A 21,897-nucleotide genomic window follows, 5' to 3' on the forward strand; every position below is an offset into this window, starting at 1 on the left:
GGGCTATTGCAAACAGAAACAATACTGTACTACATAGATGTTTCCTGTCGGCTCGATTTTTGAGCGGACTTTGCTGTTCCGATGAGCATGAACGGTATACGAGTGGAGCTGAGTGGAGCTGAGCTGAGCGCACACGCATAGAGCGGGATAATACGCAGAGCGTCACACCATCTGAAAGTGAAACCTGAGCGGTGAACTAATTTTCGGCAGCCGAACATTCCGAACAATTTAGCAATTTAAAAATATTAAAAAGAGATTTTTTACACGGCACCCATGCTCTCGACAGACGGCACCCCGGTTGGGAAACACTGCTTTAAACAGTCTTAAAGGGATAGATCACCCAAAAATGAAAATTCTGTCCATCATTTACTCACCTTCAATTTGTTCCAAACCTGTGTGATTTTCTGTTTTCTGTTGAGAAAAAAAAAATATATATTTTGAAGAATGTTGGTAACCTTAGTTGACAGTAACCACTGACTTTCAAGGTACGGAAAAAAAAAAAATACAATGAAAGTCAACTGCTACTGTCAACCGTTTGGTTACCAACATTCTTCAAAATATCTTCTTTTGTGTTCAGCAGAAGCAAGAGGTTTGAAACAAGTGGAGGGTGAGTAAACAATGACAATTTTCATTTATGGGTGAACTATCCCTTTAATATAGTGACTGTTTATGCAAATAGCCTCACTGATGTCCTTCAGTTTGATGAGCTGTTGAGAACTTAATTTTGAGTCATATTGATATTAGTGTCTAAGATGACAATGTGTGGAACTTTTTGAGGTGCTTTATCACCCTGAATTGGTGCAATTGATTATATTTCTCTAGCTGATTTATAGGTAAAGAGAGACTCTATTTCTGTAGGATGAGCAGAATAACAATTTACACAGATTACAGTTTTGGCACTTAAGGTACTGGGTTGCTTTCTTGGGCATCAATGAATATTTGCACTTTTTGTAATAGTTGTATGCTCTTAAGCTCATCAACGCTGAATTTATTTGATCTAAAATACAGTAAAATACTAATATTGTGAAACATTATTACCATTTAAAATAACTGTTTTCTATTTGTAATATATTCATGTGATGGAAAGCCATTTCTCCAGTCTTCAGCGTCACATGATCCTTCAGAAATCATAATAATATGCTTATTTGGTGCTCAAGAAACATTTCTTATTCTGAATGTTGAAAACAGTTACTGTATATTAATATTATGAATACCATGATATAGTTTTGGGGATTCTTTGGGTAATACAAAGTTCAAAATACACTCTAAAAAAATGCTGGGTTAAAAAGGGACAAACCCAGCGCTGGGTTATATTTAACCCAGCATTTTTTAGAGTGTACACTCTAAAAAATGCTGGGTTAAATACAACCCAGTGCTGGGTTAAATAGGGACACACCCAGCAATTTGGTTGTTTTGACCCAGCATTTGGGTTACATGTTTAACCCAACCTTCTGGGTAGTAACCCAACCGCTGGGTCAAAACAACCCAATTGCTGGGTTTGTCCCTATTTTACCCAGCGCTGGGTTATATTTAACCCAGCATTTTTTAGAGTGTAACATTTATTTAAAACAGATATCTTTCTTTTAACATAGTATTTTTTTACTGTGACTTTATCAATTTAATGCATCCCAAACGCTGAATAAAAGTATAAATTCTTAAAACTGACCCCACACTGTAGTACACACATACACACCAACTATTATTTATAAAATTGTATAAATGTAATAAATTATAAGTTTTTCACAAACACAAGTGACACTCTGAATTGACATTTAATAAAAATTCCCTTATCATGAGTTCACATTTCTCTCTCAAAAAGCTACAAAATAAGCTAACACAAATGTTGTCACTTTGCATCTTTCTAAAGATACAGCTCACGTGCGCGCGCACTCTCTCTCTTTGTCTTTCTCACGACATACCCACCCACCACTCACCATCAGGTGAGAAAGCAGGGCACATCTCTCACACATTTCTGTTTGGGTTTCCAATCTTTAACTTCGCTTTCTATATAAACAAACAAACACTTTGTTCAGATTACATTTACATCAGCTCAGGGAATGATATAACGTCTTCATTGCAAAGTTAATTGACTTTCTCTACAGCTACAGGGAAGTTTTTGTTTTTGGCGTCTCTTCTGCGCCGAGCAAAATTGCGCGTAAATCGCAGCGCGAGGCGCGCCGGGTGCTGTCGAGACTGGGCGTCAGAGCGCGGGTGATCGCCACGGGCGTGCTGGGTGTTGTCATGGTACTGGTGCTGGTCATTCTCATCCCGCTGCTGGTCAGCGCGGCAGGATCCGACCCGCGCTACGAGATGCTCGGTGCGTGCCGCATGGTGTGCGATCCGCACGGAACGAAGTCTCCATCATCAGCACCGACAGACAACCGCTTGGTTCAGTCCCCACCAACTTTCATTCGCGGTCCGAAAGGAGAGCCAGGGCGCTTAGGACGGATCGGTCCGAGGGGCCAGCCCGGTCCACCCGGACCTCCAGGTCCCCCCGGGGTCATAGGAGAACCGGGGCCACCAGGATTACCCGGTCCGCCCGGAGTCACCGGTGTCATAAGCGCGGCGACGTACAGCACCGTTCCCAAAATCGCATTCTACGCGGGACTCAAGAAGCAACACGAGGGTTACGAGGTGCTGAAGTTTGATGATGTGGTCACTAACTTGGGCAATCACTATGACCCCTCGAGCGGTAAATTCACCTGCTCCATCCCGGGGATCTACTTTTTCGTGTATCACGTATTAATGAGAGGTGGTGACGGGACCAGCATGTGGGCTGATCTGTGCAAAAATAACCAGGTAGGTCATAAAGCCATGCTGTCACAATTAATTTATTTCTTCATCAATCAACGAATCAATCTATGCATCAATTGATTTTTAAAATTTTTTTTTTAAATTTTCTTATATTTTTAAATATTTCTAAAATAAGAAATTATTCTTATTTAACGTTTCTTAAAATATGTTCTAATAGTCAATACTTGAATATAAAATGTTTATCTGAAAAATATTTTTTTTAAAGATTGTTTTTGATGCACCAACTAGACTAATCGATTTATGTTATATATTACACGTTTTAATAAAATTTGAATATTATCATTTATATTTATTAAATTTTTTTTTTGTATTATCATAATTACATTATTTTTCATTATTATAAAAGTTCTATATCGCATATTATAATATTCTGATATTGCATAAAAAGCTAGCATGTCCTCTTTAGGTTAATATCGGATAACAACGTTTAGAAATTAGCAACATACACCCAACTTCAGTGGAAAAAAATCTAAATATTGTCTTAAGAAAATAATGCTGAACTTCCATAGGGAGAATTTTGTTTTAAGGTGTTGCAATTAATAACTTAATGTGAAATTATTTCATGGGATTAATAAGGTATTTATATAACATGCATCATAATTATTTTCTTGCAGGTGCGTGCAAGTGCAATAGCGCAGGATGCAGATCAGAACTATGACTACGCCAGCAACAGTGTGATTTTACACCTGGAGCCTGGAGATGAGATCTACATTAAACTGGATGGAGGCAAAGCACACGGGGGAAACAACAACAAATACAGCACGTTTTCAGGCTTCATGGTCTATGCTGATTAACGCCGGTGGCATAGACTGCACTTTCAGATGTACCTCATTTTGAAGTCACAACGTAATGAGACTGAGGTCACAAAAAGTTTGACCCTCAAGTGTGTGACAACTCATCCACGTCAGAGTGAAGGACAAAAACAAGCGAACGTCTAGCGGAATTACTGAACGATGCATGTGAACACATCCTCTACACACAAATTAGTTTTTAGAAAAATCACTGTGATTTAGAAAAAAATCTTACAGTGTAACACTGATGATTGTAGTATATTTATTGAGAGATTAACTGGTCGTGAAAGTAGAAAATCATGTGACATCATTCCATTCCATATGTGCCTACCTTCACACTGACACATGGCTGATCAGAAGAGGCTGTTACAGAGCACCCGCCATTAGCCCGGAAATACAGTTCAGATGACATTTCTTTAATAATTTCTCATTCTTCATACATAAAATGTCCCATTCAAGCCACAATTCTGTACCGTTTTACAGAAATGTCTTCATTTAAAAATATTATCACTGTCTGGTATGTGCAGTGTCATCAAAAGATTGTGAATAAAATATATTGTATGATTTGCATGCGTGTATAAATTTGCTATAAAACTAAAAGCTCTACATATATAGTGCAGTACAGCAATCAACAAATGCAACTATGAAATGACTGACATGATTACTTCAAGTATTGTCATAGTTTGCTATTCATTTAAAAGCACCAAACAATACACAACTGTAAAATGGTAGTCCTTACCTATATCTATACATTATAAAAAGACATCAGTTTTGTAAACAAAATTCTCATATTGGAGCAAAAAAAAAAAATGACAGGAAATTGGACGAGATTAATTAACATGCCATCATCTTATAAGTAACTTATGGATGACTCCGCATGTTCTTTTAACATTACCTTGCTGTCACACAGAGACAGAGCACCTGACAGTGTCATTACTTTACTAGGAGTCGTTGTGAGCGGCCACATGCTCCAGAGAAACTCACCTCTCTGTCCTACACAATGACCTGTCAGAACGCATGCTTTCAAATTATTAGATGTTCTGTGAAACATCAGGCTTGCCAAAGCTAACGTGTACAGCAAGCTTTTGTTGTAAAGGGGCAACTGTATGATCAGCATTTTATTGCTTTTGTTATATTGCTATAAGTTCAGCATTAATTGGTTGAGATATTTGCAGCTACATAATATAAGAAAGCACATTTTGCAAACTATTACAAAGTGTGATAGATTCAAAAATATTTTGCATGGGCTAATTAGTAATTAATGTAGTCAGGATATTACATGGGACCTTTGAATACACTAGTAGTGTTCCACTTTTTTTCCATTATCTATGGTTTAATTGTGATTCCCTGAGTAGAATTATTAGTCTAATTAATAACATTTTCTTTGTTAGTTCATCCAATTTAAAGGTGGGGGTAAGCGATTTTTCAAAAACGCAGAAATCGCTTACCCCACCTTTAAGTAAAAAGCACCTATTTTCAATGACTCAGAGCCATGTTTTTATTTTACCCATTTTTTGTGGTTGAAGACCACAAGATAGTGGAAAATGGTTCTTAGATTATTAAAATATCTTTCATAATAAGAAACTAATGGTTCTTTTAAGAACGGTTAAAAGTTTCTTTGGGGAACCCAAAATGGTTCTTCTGTTGCGCATTTTTAACAGTGTACATGAATTAACGTTCACTAAAGTAAGAAATTTAGCACCAAAATCAAATGGACAACAGTGTTCCTAACAATAAAAATTAGATATCTTTTTTTTCTTTTTTTTGGTATGTTTGCTTGAAGTAAATCGATTTTTAAGGCAGCTGGTTTATTTAAATGTCAGCCATTGTTTAGGATTCTCTATCAGTATTTTATCCACCTGGTTCTGATACCTCGAGACAGCATTTTGGGAACAATATTCTTCAGGATGTGGGAGAAGCCATGTCCGCCATACTTGGTCAGTCGGTGCTTGGTGTGGATATCATGGGCAATGAGGAGTCTGTCTTCATAACCTTCCCTGATCAGGAAAGCCAAGCTAGTGGAGAGAAAATTACTCTCAATGATCTGTTGACATTATATAAAATGGATAGTCTCATTAAATGTGTGTATTAATCAAATTGGCATGTTTATAGAATATAATTATGTACTGATTACCAAAAACAGAAAATGAAGCAGATCTTTATGACCTATCTACTATAATGTAATGCCCGCTGTGCTTGCTGGATGCAGACACTTACGTCTGAACTCTCTGGCTGTCGCTGGGCATGTCAACATCAAGGTTGAATGGGTAATTCAGCATCTCTGTGCCAAAGAGGTCATATTCAAGGTAGCTCCCCATCTTTGCAAACTCCAGTAATTCTTGCTGATCAAATATGCTCCTATAAGACATTAGACGCACATTAGTGCCGAGTGCACTTTCAGATACAATGTTTTTTTGAATAAAGACTGAAAGAGTTGTTGGAAGCTTAGTGTTGGTGACGTTCAAGTCATGTGACCGTGGTGTAGTTTGTTTATAGCCTACATTTAGCTACTTCTGCCAATTGTCTTTAGGCTTCAAAACACATAAAATTGTGTGCATTTATGATTGTCATGATGAACAAAATGTGTTCGAATGCATTATGCAGGTGTTTTCACATGTCTCCTTACCTTTCAAGATGAGACATGACTGTTTTGGAGAATGTGGAATGCGGATGACCTCCCCAGGAGCGGCTTTGTTCCGTCCGGGGTGGATGATAACTGGGCAGCCGAGCTGAGTCTGAGCATGAGCGGTGGCTCGCAGGACCTTCTTCTCACTGTCTGTGATTGGCCAGCTAGTACCGATCTCTCCAATCACACCACAGCGGATATCGGTACCGTCTGCTCCATGGAGGACCTCACTGACAATGATATCAGTTAGCTTGTGGAAAAAAAGACGACCCACTTGAGAAATGGGAACAAATCATTTCCATCACTTTGAAAATAGAAAAAAGCATCAACAGTTTTACAATGTACACCACTGGAAGTTTGGAATAATTGACATTTGTGTGTGTGTGTGTTTTGTTTCTCTGAAGTTCACCAAGGCTTTGATGAAAAATACAGTAAAAACAGTAATATTGTTCAAATATTATTAGAATTTAAAAGAACAGTTTTCTATTTTAATACATTTTAAAATATAATTTATTCCTGTAATACAACGCTGAATTTTCAGCAGCCATTACTCCAGTCTTCAGTGTCACATGAAATCATTCTAACATGTTGATTTGGTTCTAAAAAACATTTCTTATTATTATCAAAGATTTTTTTTTCATATAGCAAGGCCATTAAATTGATCGAAAGTGACAGTAAAGACATTTATAATGTTACAACAGATTTCTATTTCAAATAAATGTTAATTGTTTGAATTATATATCCATCAAAATGTCCTGGGGGGAAAAATCATGGCTATCCACAAATAAGCAGCAAAAAACTGTTGATGATAATAAGAAGAGCCATTAATAATAATTGAGCACCAATAATAAATTATAATAATTAAGCACCAAATCAGCATATCAGAATGACTGAACATTTCAATTTGATATCACAAGAATAAAGTACATTTTAAAATATATTAAAGGGGTCATATGATGCGATTTCAAGTTTTCCTTTCTCTTTGGAGTGTTATAAGCTAGTGGAGTCAGCGGTCTTAACCGTGGCTTGTGTACTGCAAACGCATACCAGCTTCATCACTGTGTCTGGCACGTGACTCTGTTCCCCTTTCGGGCTCTGTCTTTACATTTATTTTGAAAGATGAAGCTCGCGATTATGGTAAGGGGCGTTACATTTCCAATGAGTGCTTGCGGTGTTCGGCCAATCACAATGCACTGGGTCAGCTGGCCAGTCAGAGCAGACTGCGCTTGTCGGAAGGAGGGACTTTGTAGAAAACGAAACGTTTGAGAGAGGCGGGGCATAGAGGACCTACAATAATGTACAGTATTTGAAAAATAATGTGTTTTTTGAACATTAAAACATGTCAACATATTCTGTTACACCAAATACACAAAATAATGATCTTTAAAAAACCATCATATGACCCCTTTAAAACAGAAAACAGTTATTTTTTGTAATTGTAATAATGTTTCACAATATTACGGTTTTACTATTTCTCCTTTTCATCAAATAAATGCAGCCTTGGTGACTTTTTTCAAAAACATTACACACACACACACATACATACAAAAATTATTCCAAACTTTTGATTGACAGTGTAGTTACAAGACCATACACACACACACAAACCTTCTCAACCGTCATCTTTCTTGTCTCATCAGAGTGGGTCACGTCCACATAGTACCCTGCTCCAGCTATGATATGCACACCCGTCTCTTTAGCCAACTGCCTCAGAACAGGCAGATTTCGGGTGATGCCCGTGGTGGTGTTCTCCACTATGGATCCTCCTCCTGCTTTACCATCAGACCCAGTACCATCTGGACCTTACCGCTCTGTTCAGGCATGGTTCTGCGATCCTGTCCAACAAACATTTACATTTACTAAAATAAATAGGGTTGTCAAGCAATGTAGTGCCTGCCAGGCATTTTTTTATGCTGGTCTGGCAACACAGATGTATATTTTGCAGTCTATGATATACAATACATACAGTAGCTGAAAGAATAAAAAAAAAAAATGTATATCTTCTTTTTTTTCAACTTATCTCTCCATTTCTACCAAGAAAGAAATAATTGCATGCTTGAAGAAGACGAAGTGCATGCTTGGCTGGTGTAAAACTGTAGGCTGCTGTAAAAAAAGTATCATCTTGGCTGTCTCATAAGGGATATAATGGGTACGCCACGCCTTGGTGGTTTGGACTTTGAGCTGATTGAAGAATACAGACTGCATTTAATGCAGTTCACTGAGTTCCAAATACGGAATACACAAGTAAATTTACTTGTAACGCATTCAAACAAATGCATGCATTAAGATGTATGCACGTGCCGTCGAGATTATTAACAGTTCAGTATATCCGTGCAACCGTATTCACATCAAACAAGCGACTGAAATTCTGAAATCATACACAGCACTACTACACAGACTGCAAGACTTCCTCGTTTAAAACGTTCGCGACAACTTATGATAAGCATGCAATGTAACTAGCTGTTATTTTTTAATCGCACAACGTTATGCAGTTAGTACGTTATTCTTAATAAACAATGAAGGATAAAGTAGGAAACAAGACCTGCAGGCAAGTTCAACTTCCAATTTGTAGCTGACAGCCGAACAACAAGGTCTCGCGATTTTATGTATACATCGCGAGACTTGATACTACTACCTTCAGATTTGTAAGCGTTAAAAGCGAAACAATTAAGAATGAATTAAGAATTAATGCAGTACCTCTAATTCGAAGATGTGACTAAATTTAGACAGTTCGTCTGTTTTTAACCTTGGAAGCAGTTAAGCCGCGCCCCTTTCTGTTCACTGACATTTGTGAGAAGTGTACTTTATTAAATAAGGGCTCTTTGTGGAAATCTGGACTCACTCAAGTGAGTGCCTTAAGCCAATAAAGCCTGTTATTATGAAACACAGCATTTGGAAACTATTTATCATTACGAAGCCAACAAATCCAGTAAAAAGTCACCTTTATTTGTATAGCGCTTTATACACTGAACAAAATTATAAACGCAACACTTTTGTTTTTGCCCCCATTTTTCATGAGCTGAACTCAAAGATCTAAGATTTTTCTATGTACACAAAAGGCCTATTACAGACTGTGTCAAAGCTGCTTTACAGTGTTAAACAGAAAAAAATGTGTGCTGATAATGCAAGAGGACAATAGAAAACAGTCCGTTTATCAGTTAAAGTCAGTTCAGTGTTGATTCAGTGATGTCATCGTCCAGCTCAGTTCAGTTCTTTTCAAATAATGTCTCTGCAGTCAAGTCAACAATATTGCCAGAAATTGTGTCCCCATCTAAGCAAACCAAAGGCGACAGTGGCAAGGAACCAAAACACCATCGGTATATTTAACCCAAATATACTTTCCATATTGAGAAAACAATCTGTATGCAACAAAATGCACATATATGCAAAGCTTGATCTAACTATTGATCTATGATTTTAAAGTGGCATGTTGAGCTGTGATACATATTCTCTGTGCAAGTCTGATCTAACTAATAGTGACAGGTCCTGGGGAGTTATCTGACCGGGATTCGTGTACAAAATTAGTCCTGAGAGAGAGCAGGAAAGACTATTATGTATCAACCCACTGCAAATTGCCAGACAGCTGTGGGCTTCTCATGTCAGTTTTAATTTATCCCCTGTGAAATATAAAAAGCCTGTCCTCACTGTTAGTAAATATATTTATTATAATCAGTAATCTGATTTTTCTTAATCTTGATCTGGCTTGTTATTAGTCCTATTTGGTTTTTATAATCCATTAGCAAGACAGCAATGCACCGTGTATGATGAGATGACCTCCACAGACATTGTTGTCAATATTGTTTCTGACAGTGTACAGCCACAAAATAAAGAAAAAGCCCATTAAAGACTACAAGATGCACGTCTATATATGGAATGAAGGTGAATAAGATGTCATATATCAGGGATATAATATTATTTTTGAAGATGTTGGTCAGCTGAACAATGGCCCAGATGAGTCATGCACTGGCTCTTATGATATGAATTAATTCACAGACTATTCTAGATTTACTTGATATATCTGGTCCAGTGTGAAGCACCCCAAGTCCTTATCAAAAGCAAGTGTATATTTAAAGGGATAGATCATTCAAAAAATTCTGTCATCATTTACTTATGATGCTTTTTTTATATAAAAAAAGAAGGTATTAATATAAATATTTCAGTTTATTTATTTTTTATTAATTACATGGGGTTCAGTATTGGACCCTAACCATTTTTCTAAATACTTTTCTTTTTTGTATGGACGAAGAAAGTCTTAAGGTTTGAAACATCACAAGAGTAAATAAATAAACTTAAGCTTAAAGTAGTTAATGACCATTGACCATACCTCCAATAATAGATTACTGAGAAAAAAAATATATATAAAATTCACATAATTAGGGTGAATTCCGGTAAAGTGGGCCACGTTTTGTTAAATGTGTAATTTAGATAACCAGAGGGAAATTTTTCTTTTCTTGATCACATTTGTTATCTTTAAGGTTCAGTTGTAATATTTTAATTTAAATTCAGTTCATACATGTTATTTAGAAGGTATATACCAATAAATATGTTGAGGCCATGCACTTGTAACATGATCAAGGATGAGACAAAGCAAGAATCCATATGCAAGCACAGTTTAATTGACAAAAGCACAAACACAGAAAATTCAGACCTGAAACAAGGAGTAAATCCACATAAGGGACACCACACCAGGAACAAAAACACACATGCAGGAACAATGTCCAACAAAAGACAACTGATCACAGAGGTATAAATACACAGGTTAAAAAGGGTAACAAGGGGGAGGAGCTAATGAATTGCTATGGTAACTAATGATGCTAACAATAGTAACAAATAAGGCTGGTAGGCAATCGCGTACTATTCTATGACGTTTTGTAGTTTAAATAGTGTGAGTAGTGTGTTCACACTGAAAATTCAAAAAATAAAAAGTGCACTTTAAATACCCAGATAATGCACTAGGAACACAAAACACAGGAAGAGAGTACAGAAACACTGGGAAAATACATTTCAAAATAAGAGTACAAAACAAGACCAAAGACAGGGGAACACAGGCAAGGACCGTGACAGTACTTCAGACAAACAGTCTTTTCAGACAAAGTGGGCTATCCCTGATTTATCATAAAATAATCCTGCATCTTAATTAATAATTAGAAAAGCACCCTGTTTTCAAACACATTCATAATTAACAAAGATATTAAACAAACCGACAGACATATAGTCTATGAGTAAAATTAATGTAATTGGTTGTTAAACAACTGATGGAACAGTACATTTGCAGAAGCTTAACAGTGACGACTATGCACATTAAAAATGTGAATATAACACATGCAACAAAGGCTAACAAAAAAAATTGGAAAAACTAAACTTTAAATGTAACCATATTTTATAGCATTTTATTCTGTCAAAATTTTCTCAAAACACTCTTTGCAGTGTTTGCAGAGTCATCAATTTTGCAAGGTTAAAGGTAGTCCACTTTACAAGCACATTTAGACAAACTGGGCAAGCAATGCTTAAACATCATACAAGAAAAACTCATTTTTATTTTTTGCATTTTAATCCATGCTACCCACAGTAACAAATACAGGTACTATCAATAGTTGTTTATATTTGATGAACAACCTTATAATGTAGAAATGAAAATATTATTGTTAAAGGACTTACTTGAGGCGAGGATCTATTAGCAGCAATTGTATTCATTCACTAAACAAAGTTAGCTGACATGTCGTTCCAAGTTACTTATAGTTAGTAGAATGTCTAAAGTGGACTATCAAATAGTGTAACAATTTAATTTAATGTATATTCTGACAGTGCATACACACTGAACATAGTACAATCAAACTTAAATGGCTCTTAAATTACCTGAATTAAAACTCTATGAGATGATGTGATTCAACGAGCAATCGTTTTATCTTTAAAACCTTGGTTAAAAAAATGAAGAGTTAGCTCTTTTGTGCATCTCTTAAAGCTCTCCTAAAACTCAAAATTACATGCAGATAAGTCATCTCTTTGATGCTGTCACAGTCTTCAGCGGGTGTGCCCAGGAGGGCCACCAGATCCCCCCTCGGGGTGGTTTGAGTTTGTTTTTGTTTCGTTTCATTTTTATTATTATCAAAATAAATAACCATTCCTCCTGCACTTGAGTCCTCGCTTCATCTCCCCGCACGCACTGTGACAGATGCCTGTTTATGTTTTCTGACCGACGTCTGTATCTCACCTGAACAAATAAATAATTTGATTGGTGGATAAAGTTTATCTTGACACATCTGTGGAAGCATCAGACAGAAGATTATTCAAAGCTGACATGGTTCTGCAGCCTTGGGTGTGAATTAGTTCAGCATAATTTCTCTCTTCTGCCTGATAGACTTGTGACCCATTACAGTTTATGCAAATCAGAGATTATTTGGCACAAGACTGGTAGATTCATATCAGCCTGTGGTTCTCTCATAACACATCTCAAGTGTTGAGAGAGGAGTTCAGTTTGTGCTGTGCCAGAAATGCTCCGTATATAGTCAGGCAGAAGCTTCCTTGTACATTTGTGAGAGACGCAGGCCAGAAGAAAGCCCTTTTTTGGCATTTTAGTACTTTCTACCACTAACAAACCTAAATGTAAATATTCAATTTAAGCATGTACTTTTGTCCCACGCCATTATGCTGTAGACATGAATTAAACCTCAAATGATGGCCACCTAACTTTGTGTGTGTATATATACATATACTGTATATATACACACACACACACACACACACATACATATATACATAAAAATCAAGTTCATATATATATATATATATAAACTTGATTTTTACAAAAAAAAAGAGAGAAAATATTGTGCATGTACCAGTAATCATTCCATTTCAGTAAAAACTTGTGTGTTATTTTCAAGGCCATTTAAAAAAAAAAACTGGCCTGGCTTCTGTGAAACAGACACCTGTTTGAATGCTACACCTCAACTGACTGAAACAAGAACACTTCAGTTGTTCAGTTGTTAAAGGACAAGAACAGGAATAGTCGAACCAAACATAAAAATTTGCCTAAAATTTACTCACCCTCAGGCCTTTCAGGATGTCAGTGTTTGTTTCTTCTTTGGAACAGATTTGGAGATTTGCTCGCTTATGGATCCTCTGCAGTCAATGGGTGCCGTCAATATGATAGTCCAAACAGCTGATTAAAACATCACAATAATCCACAACTAATCCACACAACACCAGTCCATTCATTAAAATCCTGTGAAGTGAAAAGCTGCATGTCTGTAAAAACATGTTTATTTATTGTGGTTGACTATCATAAATGTAAAAGTCAGCTGGTTAGATAGTTGGATGAGTTGTGTGGATGAGTCATTTATTTATTTATTATTAATTATTATTTTTGTTAGAGGTTATATATATTCATTGATGCATATAAAAATAGAAATATAATTTTCTACCCACAGTCTCACGGTGAGTTGGACTGTAATAACAGTGCAGCACAATCACATATGCATTTCTTTATGATGGTAATCTCTAGGGGTTTAATACTTTTAATCATGTAGATGTGAAAAGTGTCTCATTCGCATGAAATCTATCTATGCTTGAACAGACTTACACTATAATGCTTTACATGTATACTTACTATACATGGGTGTTCGCTGCAGATGTGATTTTTTTTTGTGTGTGTGTGTGTGTGTGTGTGTTAATCACTGTTCATACCTGCTACAAACCTAATCATAATGATCACATTCATATCCTGTTGATGGAAAGTCTCTGCAACTTTACACCATAAAAGTAGGTCTATGCGATTCAACCTAAATGCAAATCATGAACAGCATAAATTATAAATTACATGGGAAATCAATGTGAAAGCAAAGAGGTCCCGGTCCGCTTTGCGTTTCGTGTCGACATGTATAGTGTACCTGGAGGGTAGGGTGAAAGTTGCGTGTGTGAATGACCTACATCTTTGCGTCTGTCTTAACAAGAAATGAAGCTGTGAGTTTAGTTAGGCTACTTTAAAAACATCAATTTTACCCACTCGTTCCTGAGAAATATAATGTAGTGATTCAGTATCGAAGCTATTTGATTGATAAACGTCGCAGGGCATCACTGACAACAAGTTTCTGTGCTCCTGATTGTTTCTGTGTGAGCGCAGCACGATATCCGAACTCTGTGTTCAAGTGATGTGTGTGTGTGTGTGTGTGTGTGTGTGTGCGCGTTTTTGTGATTTATGAGGACACAAATTTGTATAATGACATGGGATTAAACTGACTTGGACCTGTGCGTTAAACAGTTTTAACACCTGCCAGCCTATCAGAATTAAGTATTCAGACAGACCATGGTATAATATTGTATAGGCATAATTCTTTAGAAAAAAAAACAATAATCACTAAAACTGAACAATGAAATATGGCTTCTTGTGAATTAAAAAAATAAAGTTAGGAACAAAGAAATGTTTAAATGGTTTATAAAGACACAAAGGTGTATAATAACAGCATTGACGTACTACACTGTGAACATGGTTTATGAGGACACTTCTTGTGTCCTATTAAAGCAAATGGCTTTAAAAATATACTAAACGGTCTTTTTGAAAATCAAAAAATGCAGAAAGTTTTCTATGATGGGTAGGTTTAGGGATATGGGATAGAAAATACAGTTTGCACAGTATAAAAACCATTCCACCTATGGAGAGTCTCTGTAAACCACATATAACAACATTTTTGGGGGGGGACTAGAGAATTGGGGCAGAACACCTCAGCAACCACATAGCAACACTCACAATGCCATAATCAAAAGCATATACAGTTAACTGCACAAACAAAAAAATTGACTGTAATTCTATGTACATACTGTGTTGTTCAGTTGACTTTATCATCCAACTGGTTAATGGTTATTTTTAGTGGTTTGATAAATCTTGACTACAATAAACATGGGTGTGAATTAATTTTCCCACTCGAATGAACAAAAGAAAGGTGGATATACTATAAGGAAGGCATATTAACCAGAACGTGTTTCACTCACCATTTTAGAAGTCACCTGACTGCCATTAGTCTTTCTGATGGGTTTTCATGCAGCAAAAAGTGCAGCTCATCTGCATTAGGGCTCTCATTACTGCTGCTGATGTGATAATTCACTCCGCTGAATGTTGTGGAGGCAAAGCTGAGTGACAGCAAAGAAGTATGAAAAAGAACTGAAAGCACCTCATTCGCCATCGCAATCTCCCAGCAAGACCTCTGATTAATTTATGGAGAGCCCTGCTCTCTCAGTGTGGGCTCGTGGCTTTGAAGGAGAGGGATGAGAAATGATGCTTTGCATCTCAATTTCAAACCTCAGAAGAATAAAACACCCACTGTGTTGATGACAGATGTTAACATCTTGAGTCTTTGGAGAGATAAATGTCAATGACTTGTTTTATTCTTTTGATCAAATATAAAGTCAAAACAGAAAACACACAGCCTCAGGCAAAAGCTACATTTCCAGTGCTGCTGTTAACTTCTTCGTAGTACTTTTGTTGATTTTTCATTGTTTGTCCTGGAAGGCATTTCATGGACAAACCACATCAAATGCATACTAATATCTATCATATAGAACTATATAGAACTTAAAGGGATAGTTTACTCTGCCTCATGTCATTCCAAACCTGATTGATTTTCTTGTGTGGAACATAAAAAGATATTTTGAAAAATATAATATCTTAACTAGCCGGTTATATTAAAGCTAGAAATGTCATTTAATGTGACTGAAAAAAAAAAAAAAATTCAGTCTGCTCCTCATACAAAGCTATTGTATGATTTAGGAAGACATGGAATACAGTGCACAAGTTATATGGACCCTTTTTATGATACATTTGTGATACTGTTTTTCTTCTATTTTGGAGCATGACAGTCCTGGTCCTCGTTTATTTCCATTATATGGAAAACAGTGGAGAGATCATGCTTTAGATGCATCGTATGAGTTTTGAACGACATGAAGATGAGTGAACACATGACAGAATTTTGGTGAATTTGTTTAAGAGTTACATGAGGTACATTTTCCGTTCAATTTTTATGATATTGGCTCCAAGTGTTTAGGCACAGTCTCAAGACTCACCTCTAAATGCTGGGTTGACTTTCTAGTAGCCTACTTTTTTTGTATGTTTGTCCATTTATTCTCACAATTATATTCCTTCTTAGAGAAAAATGGTATCTGTGAGGATTTCCCTGGAGTTAACTTTCTGATTTAAATGCTTGCAATGCAATATTTGTCTTTCATGTGAAGCTAAAGCACTTTTTGTAAATCGTTGTGGATGACAGTGTTTGCTAAATGTCCCCAGTGCACAATACCTGTATAATTTGCTTGTAGTTGTTATTTAGACCATAAAGGATCCATTGTGTTGTACTTTACCATTCAAAAATTTGGGGACAGTAGGATTTTAATTTATTTATTTAATATTTGTATTATTATTATTATTTTTAAATAATTTAATATATTTTTAAGGATACATTACAGTGGTCCACAGTGTCAGTAGACATTTAATAGATAGAGTAGAGTATAATTTTTTATTTAATTTTTTACCATTTATTTAATAGTAGAGTATAATGTTACAAAATATTTATATTTCAAATAAATGCTGTTCTTTTGAACTTGCTATTTTTTAAAGAATGTATCACAAACAAACAAACAAAATATCACTGTTTGCTCATAAACATGAAGCAGAACAATTGTTTTCAACTGCGATAAAAAAATAAGAAATGTTTCTTGAGCACCAAATTAGCATATTAGTTTGATTTCTGAAGGACCATGTGACACTGAAGACTGGAGTAATGGCTGCAGAGAATTTGCTATCAAATGAATAAATTACATTTTCAAATATATTAAAATAGAAAACATTTATTCTAAATTGTAATAATATTTCACAGTATTACTGTTTTTTAGTTTTTTTGATCATTAATGCAACTTTGGTGAGTATGAGACATCTTTCTTACCAATCTCACCAACCCCAAACATTTGAATAGTGCATATTTATACATAAATACATGTGAAGAAACCTGAATGATACTGTAAATGTTAACACAGTACTTTACTACAATTATACTATTATACTGCAATCTGCATACACACAAGATGCTCTGAGAGGCTCAGTTTCAAGTTCCACTTTGGTCCTATCAAATAGCAGAATTTTCCTCCAAATTGTGGAATCTCTCGCATTGCAAACTCCAGCTGGGATGTAATTTGACGTTTATGCAACAAAAGCTTTCATCTAGTACCCATTTATGAAATGCATATACGTTATCTCATGCACTGTTTCTCAAATCTCTGCAACTCTAAAATTTGAAGAAAGGCTCTGGGCAAATCCAGAGTTGTTCAGCTTTTTCCTGTTCAAGTTTTATGAGCAAAAAGGGCTGGAACAAATACTCAGGGAACTACTTCTGATATATGCTTTTATATTAAGATATTTGCTTTTGTAACGTTTGGTGATATGCAAAGAAATTATGTTTTGCTTCACCAGCTGAAAACAGGTGGAATACAATCAAATAAACATGAGAATTAGAGAAGATAGACAACAGAGATAATTTAAATGTTTCAAAGGGGCATTAATACTTATTGTAATTTTATGTTTAATCTATTTTGTTTTTTATTTTTAATGCCAAACGGGATTGATCGTGCAGTAAAAATGGGACAGAAAATTGTAGAATGGTGCCATCTGCTGGTTCTACTCAGTTACTGCAAACAGTGGGATTATTGATTATTGACATTATTGATCTGGTGTGATTCTGTGATCTTATTAGGTTATTTTAAAATGATCTTGCAAATATTTATGTTTAAGAAAAAAATAACTGGAAAGTTCAAACTGCTGTTTATTTTTCATCTTTGTAGTTGTTGCAGCATTGATAAACCTCTGCGACAAAGTCAAAAACCTTCTAGCCACGAGGAGAAGATTGACAGTCCAGTTTTTATTTTTATTCTATGCTATGAAGGTACTCTTGTCAACTTCTACACTTTCGTTCAAACAACTGTCAACAAGATCGATGTTGGCAAAACAAAGAGTGGGTTTAATTCACTACAAGCACATTTTTAAGTAAACGTTTGTTAGGTTTATAATTAGATTTATAATGATAAAAGAATAGATGTACAGTATCTGATTTGTGCAAAATGTCTTGCGTGAACCTGAGGGGAGCTACATCCAATCATCTTGAGACCAATTGGTTAAAGATAATTGCAAAAATATCTAAGAAAACAGTTCAGTTCTGAGAAAAGGTCCACCATATAGGTTTAAATCATTACAGATAAACTAAAAATGTGCCAAAAGACATCTATTTAAAAAAGAAATGTATTGTGCAGTGTATGAATAGCTTCATTATAAATGTACTTGGATTGTGATACACTGAAGTGAGTGACAGCTTTTTAGTGAACCTTTTGAGCTTTTATACAGTATATGGATTATATAGCCTTTCGCTTGGCAGCTTTCACAGAACCACAGTTACATGCATAACTAGTGTTTTGTTTCATTTCTACTGACCGCCAGAGGCATTGTAAACACTATTGGATGACACATACCAGCACATTCATGAGGAATGCCACCCACCTGAAAAAAAATTAAAATCCCCATGAAATCAAAATTGAAATTTTTTGAGTATGTTAGCCTAAGGTTATCTATAAGCTAGTGCACTCCAAAACAATGACAAAATTTGCATTAAGAAGCATTCAAAACTTACTGTGCCTAACTTCCGCCAATATGGATCAACGGTTTTGATAACATCACCTGCACTTCAGCTTCTCATCAAATTTTCTGTCCAATCAAATGCTTTTGATCAAATCAAAGCAAATGTTTTTGGGGCAGACCTGACCTGTTGAAAAGAGATGGTCTTCATCCCTCCTGGGGTGGTGCCGCTTTTCTCTCTAGAAATATGGCACATAGAGTTTGTACTTGACTAACTGGGACCCAGGTCAGGAAGCAGACAGACTGGCTAAACCGACCGTCTGCTAGCCACCTCACATCACAGAATTTTCTCAGCACATAGAGACTCTTTCACAAAGATTTCACACTATAGAGACTGTGTCTGTTCCCCGAACTAGAAAATACAAAAAACGTCCAAACAAATTTAAGAGTAACAGTTTGATTGATGTTCAACAATTAAAAAACAGATATAATACAGATAAACAAATGATAAAGCTTTGCTTAATGAATATTAGATCCCTTCTTACAAAAAGTGCTTTTTGTAAATGATATGATCACAGATCATAACTTAGACGTGCTGTGTTTGACAGAAACCTGGCTAAAACCAGATGATTACATTATTTTAAATGAATCTACCCCCCAAGATTACTGTTATAAATATGAGCCGTGTCCAAAAGGTAAAGGGGGAGGTGTTGCTACAATTTATAGCAATATTTTCAGTATTTCTCTGAGCTCTGGTTTCAAGTATAATTCGTTTGAATAATGGTGCTTTATATAACATAAGTGTTGATGATAAATTCCTTGTGACGTTTGCACTGGCTACTGTATACAGGCCACCAGGGCACCATACAGACTTTATCAAAGAATTTGCTGATTTTCTATCCGAGTTAGTACTGGCTGCAGATAAAGTCTTAATTGTTGACGATTTTAATATCCATGTAGATAATGGAAAAGATGCATTGGGATCAGCATTTATAGACATTCTAAACTCTACAAGACTGCTTTGTAATTAATCTTTCCGATTTGTCTCAATTCCACAGCATATCCAATAGCTCAGAAAAACTTGATGGTGCATCAGAAACTATTGACTCACTCTTTTCTTGCACTTTAGACACGGTCGCTCCTTTACGCTTAAAGAAGATTAAGGAAAACAGTCCGACACCATGGTATAACGAGCACACTCGCGCCCTAAAGAAAGCAGCCCGTAAAATGGAGTGCAGCTGGAAGAAAACAAAACTAGAGGTATTTCGTATTGCATGGAGGGAAAGTACTTCTACTTACAGAAAAGCCTTAAAAACTGCTAGATCTGCTTACTTTTCATCTCTTTTAGAAGAACACAAACACAACCCCAGGTATTTATTCAATACAGTGGCTAAATTAACAAAAAAATAAAGCATCAGCAGGTGCAGACATTTGCCAACAGCACAGCAGTAATCACTTTATGAACTTCTTTACTTCCAAAATCGATACTATTACAGATAAACTTATAACCATGCAGCCGTCAGCTACAGTATCGCATCAGACAGTGCACTATAGATCCCCTGAGGAACAATTCCTCTCATTCTCTGCTATAGGACAGGAAGAATTGTATAAACTTGTTAAATCATTTAAACCAACAACATGTATGTTAGATCCTATACCATCGAAGCTACTAAAAGAGGTGCTTCCGGAAGTCATAGATCCTCTTCTGAATATCATTAATTCATCATTGCCTTTAGGATATGTCCCAAAAACCTTCAAACTGGCTGTTATTAAGCCTCTCATTAAAAAAAACACAACTTGATCCTGGAGAATTAGTTAATTACAGACCGATCTCAAATCTCCCTTTTCTGTCAAAGATACCATAAAAGGTAGTCTCCTCACAACTATGCTCTTTCTTAGAGAAAAATGGTGTGAGGATTTCCAGTCAGGATTTAGACCGTATCATAGTACTGAGACTGCTCTCATCAGAGTTACAAATGACCTGCTCTTATCATCCGATCGTAGTTGCATTTCTCTATTAGTGGAAGTGGATCTTTTTTCACAGCCCGACGAAATATACCAATTCGCAAAACTAACAGAATGCATAGCAGATATATATAAAAACTTGATGACTAGTAATTTCCTACTGATAAATTATGAAAAAAACAGAGATGTTAATTATCAGACCAAAAACCTCTGCATGTACTGTCTAACACTTGACGGCTGTGCCGTCAATTCTTCGTCATCAGTTAGGAACCTAGGTAAGATGGCATGCAATACCATCACACACATGCATATGTTTACCACTGTGTCACATCAACTTTCTTTTTTAATTACACTGTTTAATTGTTTGGGAATTGAGGATACTAATTGTTAAAGTTTTGACAGCAAAATTTTCATCCAATCTCGCTTGATAGAAGACTTCATATGCTCAGCAGTCTGTGATCATCGTTGTGTGATTCTCCTTTTCATGACTGGTCATACATTTTCAATAGGAGACAGATCTGAACTACAAGCACGCTGTTGTAGAACATGCAGAATGAAATCTGGCATTGTCTTGATCTAATAACCATGGACTTCCCATGAAAGACGTCATCTTGATGGCAGTACATGTCAATGTACAATTTCAACATATGCCTCCATGTCAATGGTACCTTCGCAAATATTCCAGTCACCCATGCCGTTTGCTCTGCTGCACCTCCATACCATAACAGATGTTTGCTTTTGCATCTGTATCTGGTAAAAGTCTGGATGGTCCCTTTGGTCTTTGGGACTGAGAACTCGACGGCCATTTTTCTCAGAACCCAGTTAAAATGTGGAATCATCTGACCACAGCACACATTTCCACTGTCTTTTTGACTATCTGAGATGAGCTCGGGCCCAGAGAACCCGGCGGCATCACTGCATAGAATTAATGTATAGTTTTCTCCTAGAGTAACAGAGATTCAAGTTGTATTTATTGATGCAGCAGCAGACTGTGTTAAGTAACAGCATTTTTCTGAAATACTCCTGAGCACATGTGGCTATATTTAACACTGCAGCATGACGGCTCACTCACAATCAACTGAGGTTTCCTGCTTTGC

The 21,897-nt window shown here is 36.1% G+C and overlaps 1 protein-coding gene and 1 pseudogene across 1 annotated transcript; one reads left to right on the top strand and one right to left on the bottom strand.

Moving 5' to 3' along the window:
• The first annotated feature begins 600 nt into the window (after positions 1-600).
• On the top strand, positions 601-4,173 carry LOC107747511 (complement C1q-like protein 3). Its single transcript, XM_016562048.1, has 3 exons — positions 601-607; positions 2,103-2,799; positions 3,429-4,173. Exons 2-3 carry the CDS (start codon positions 2,242-2,244, stop codon positions 3,606-3,608), a joined length of 738 nt encoding a protein of 245 aa, XP_016417534.1. The 5' UTR covers positions 601-607; positions 2,103-2,241; the 3' UTR covers positions 3,609-4,173.
• A 1,049-nt stretch (positions 4,174-5,222) lies between these two features.
• Positions 5,223-21,606, bottom strand: LOC107747524 (phosphotriesterase-related protein-like; annotated as a pseudogene).
• Positions 21,607-21,897: the final 291 nt, after the last annotated feature.

This window comes from Sinocyclocheilus rhinocerous, unplaced genomic scaffold, assembly GCF_001515625.1.
Source record: "Sinocyclocheilus rhinocerous isolate Xijiao unplaced genomic scaffold, SAMN03320098_v1.1 scaffold48, whole genome shotgun sequence".
NCBI classification, from domain to species: domain Eukaryota; kingdom Metazoa; phylum Chordata; class Actinopteri; order Cypriniformes; family Cyprinidae; genus Sinocyclocheilus; species Sinocyclocheilus rhinocerous.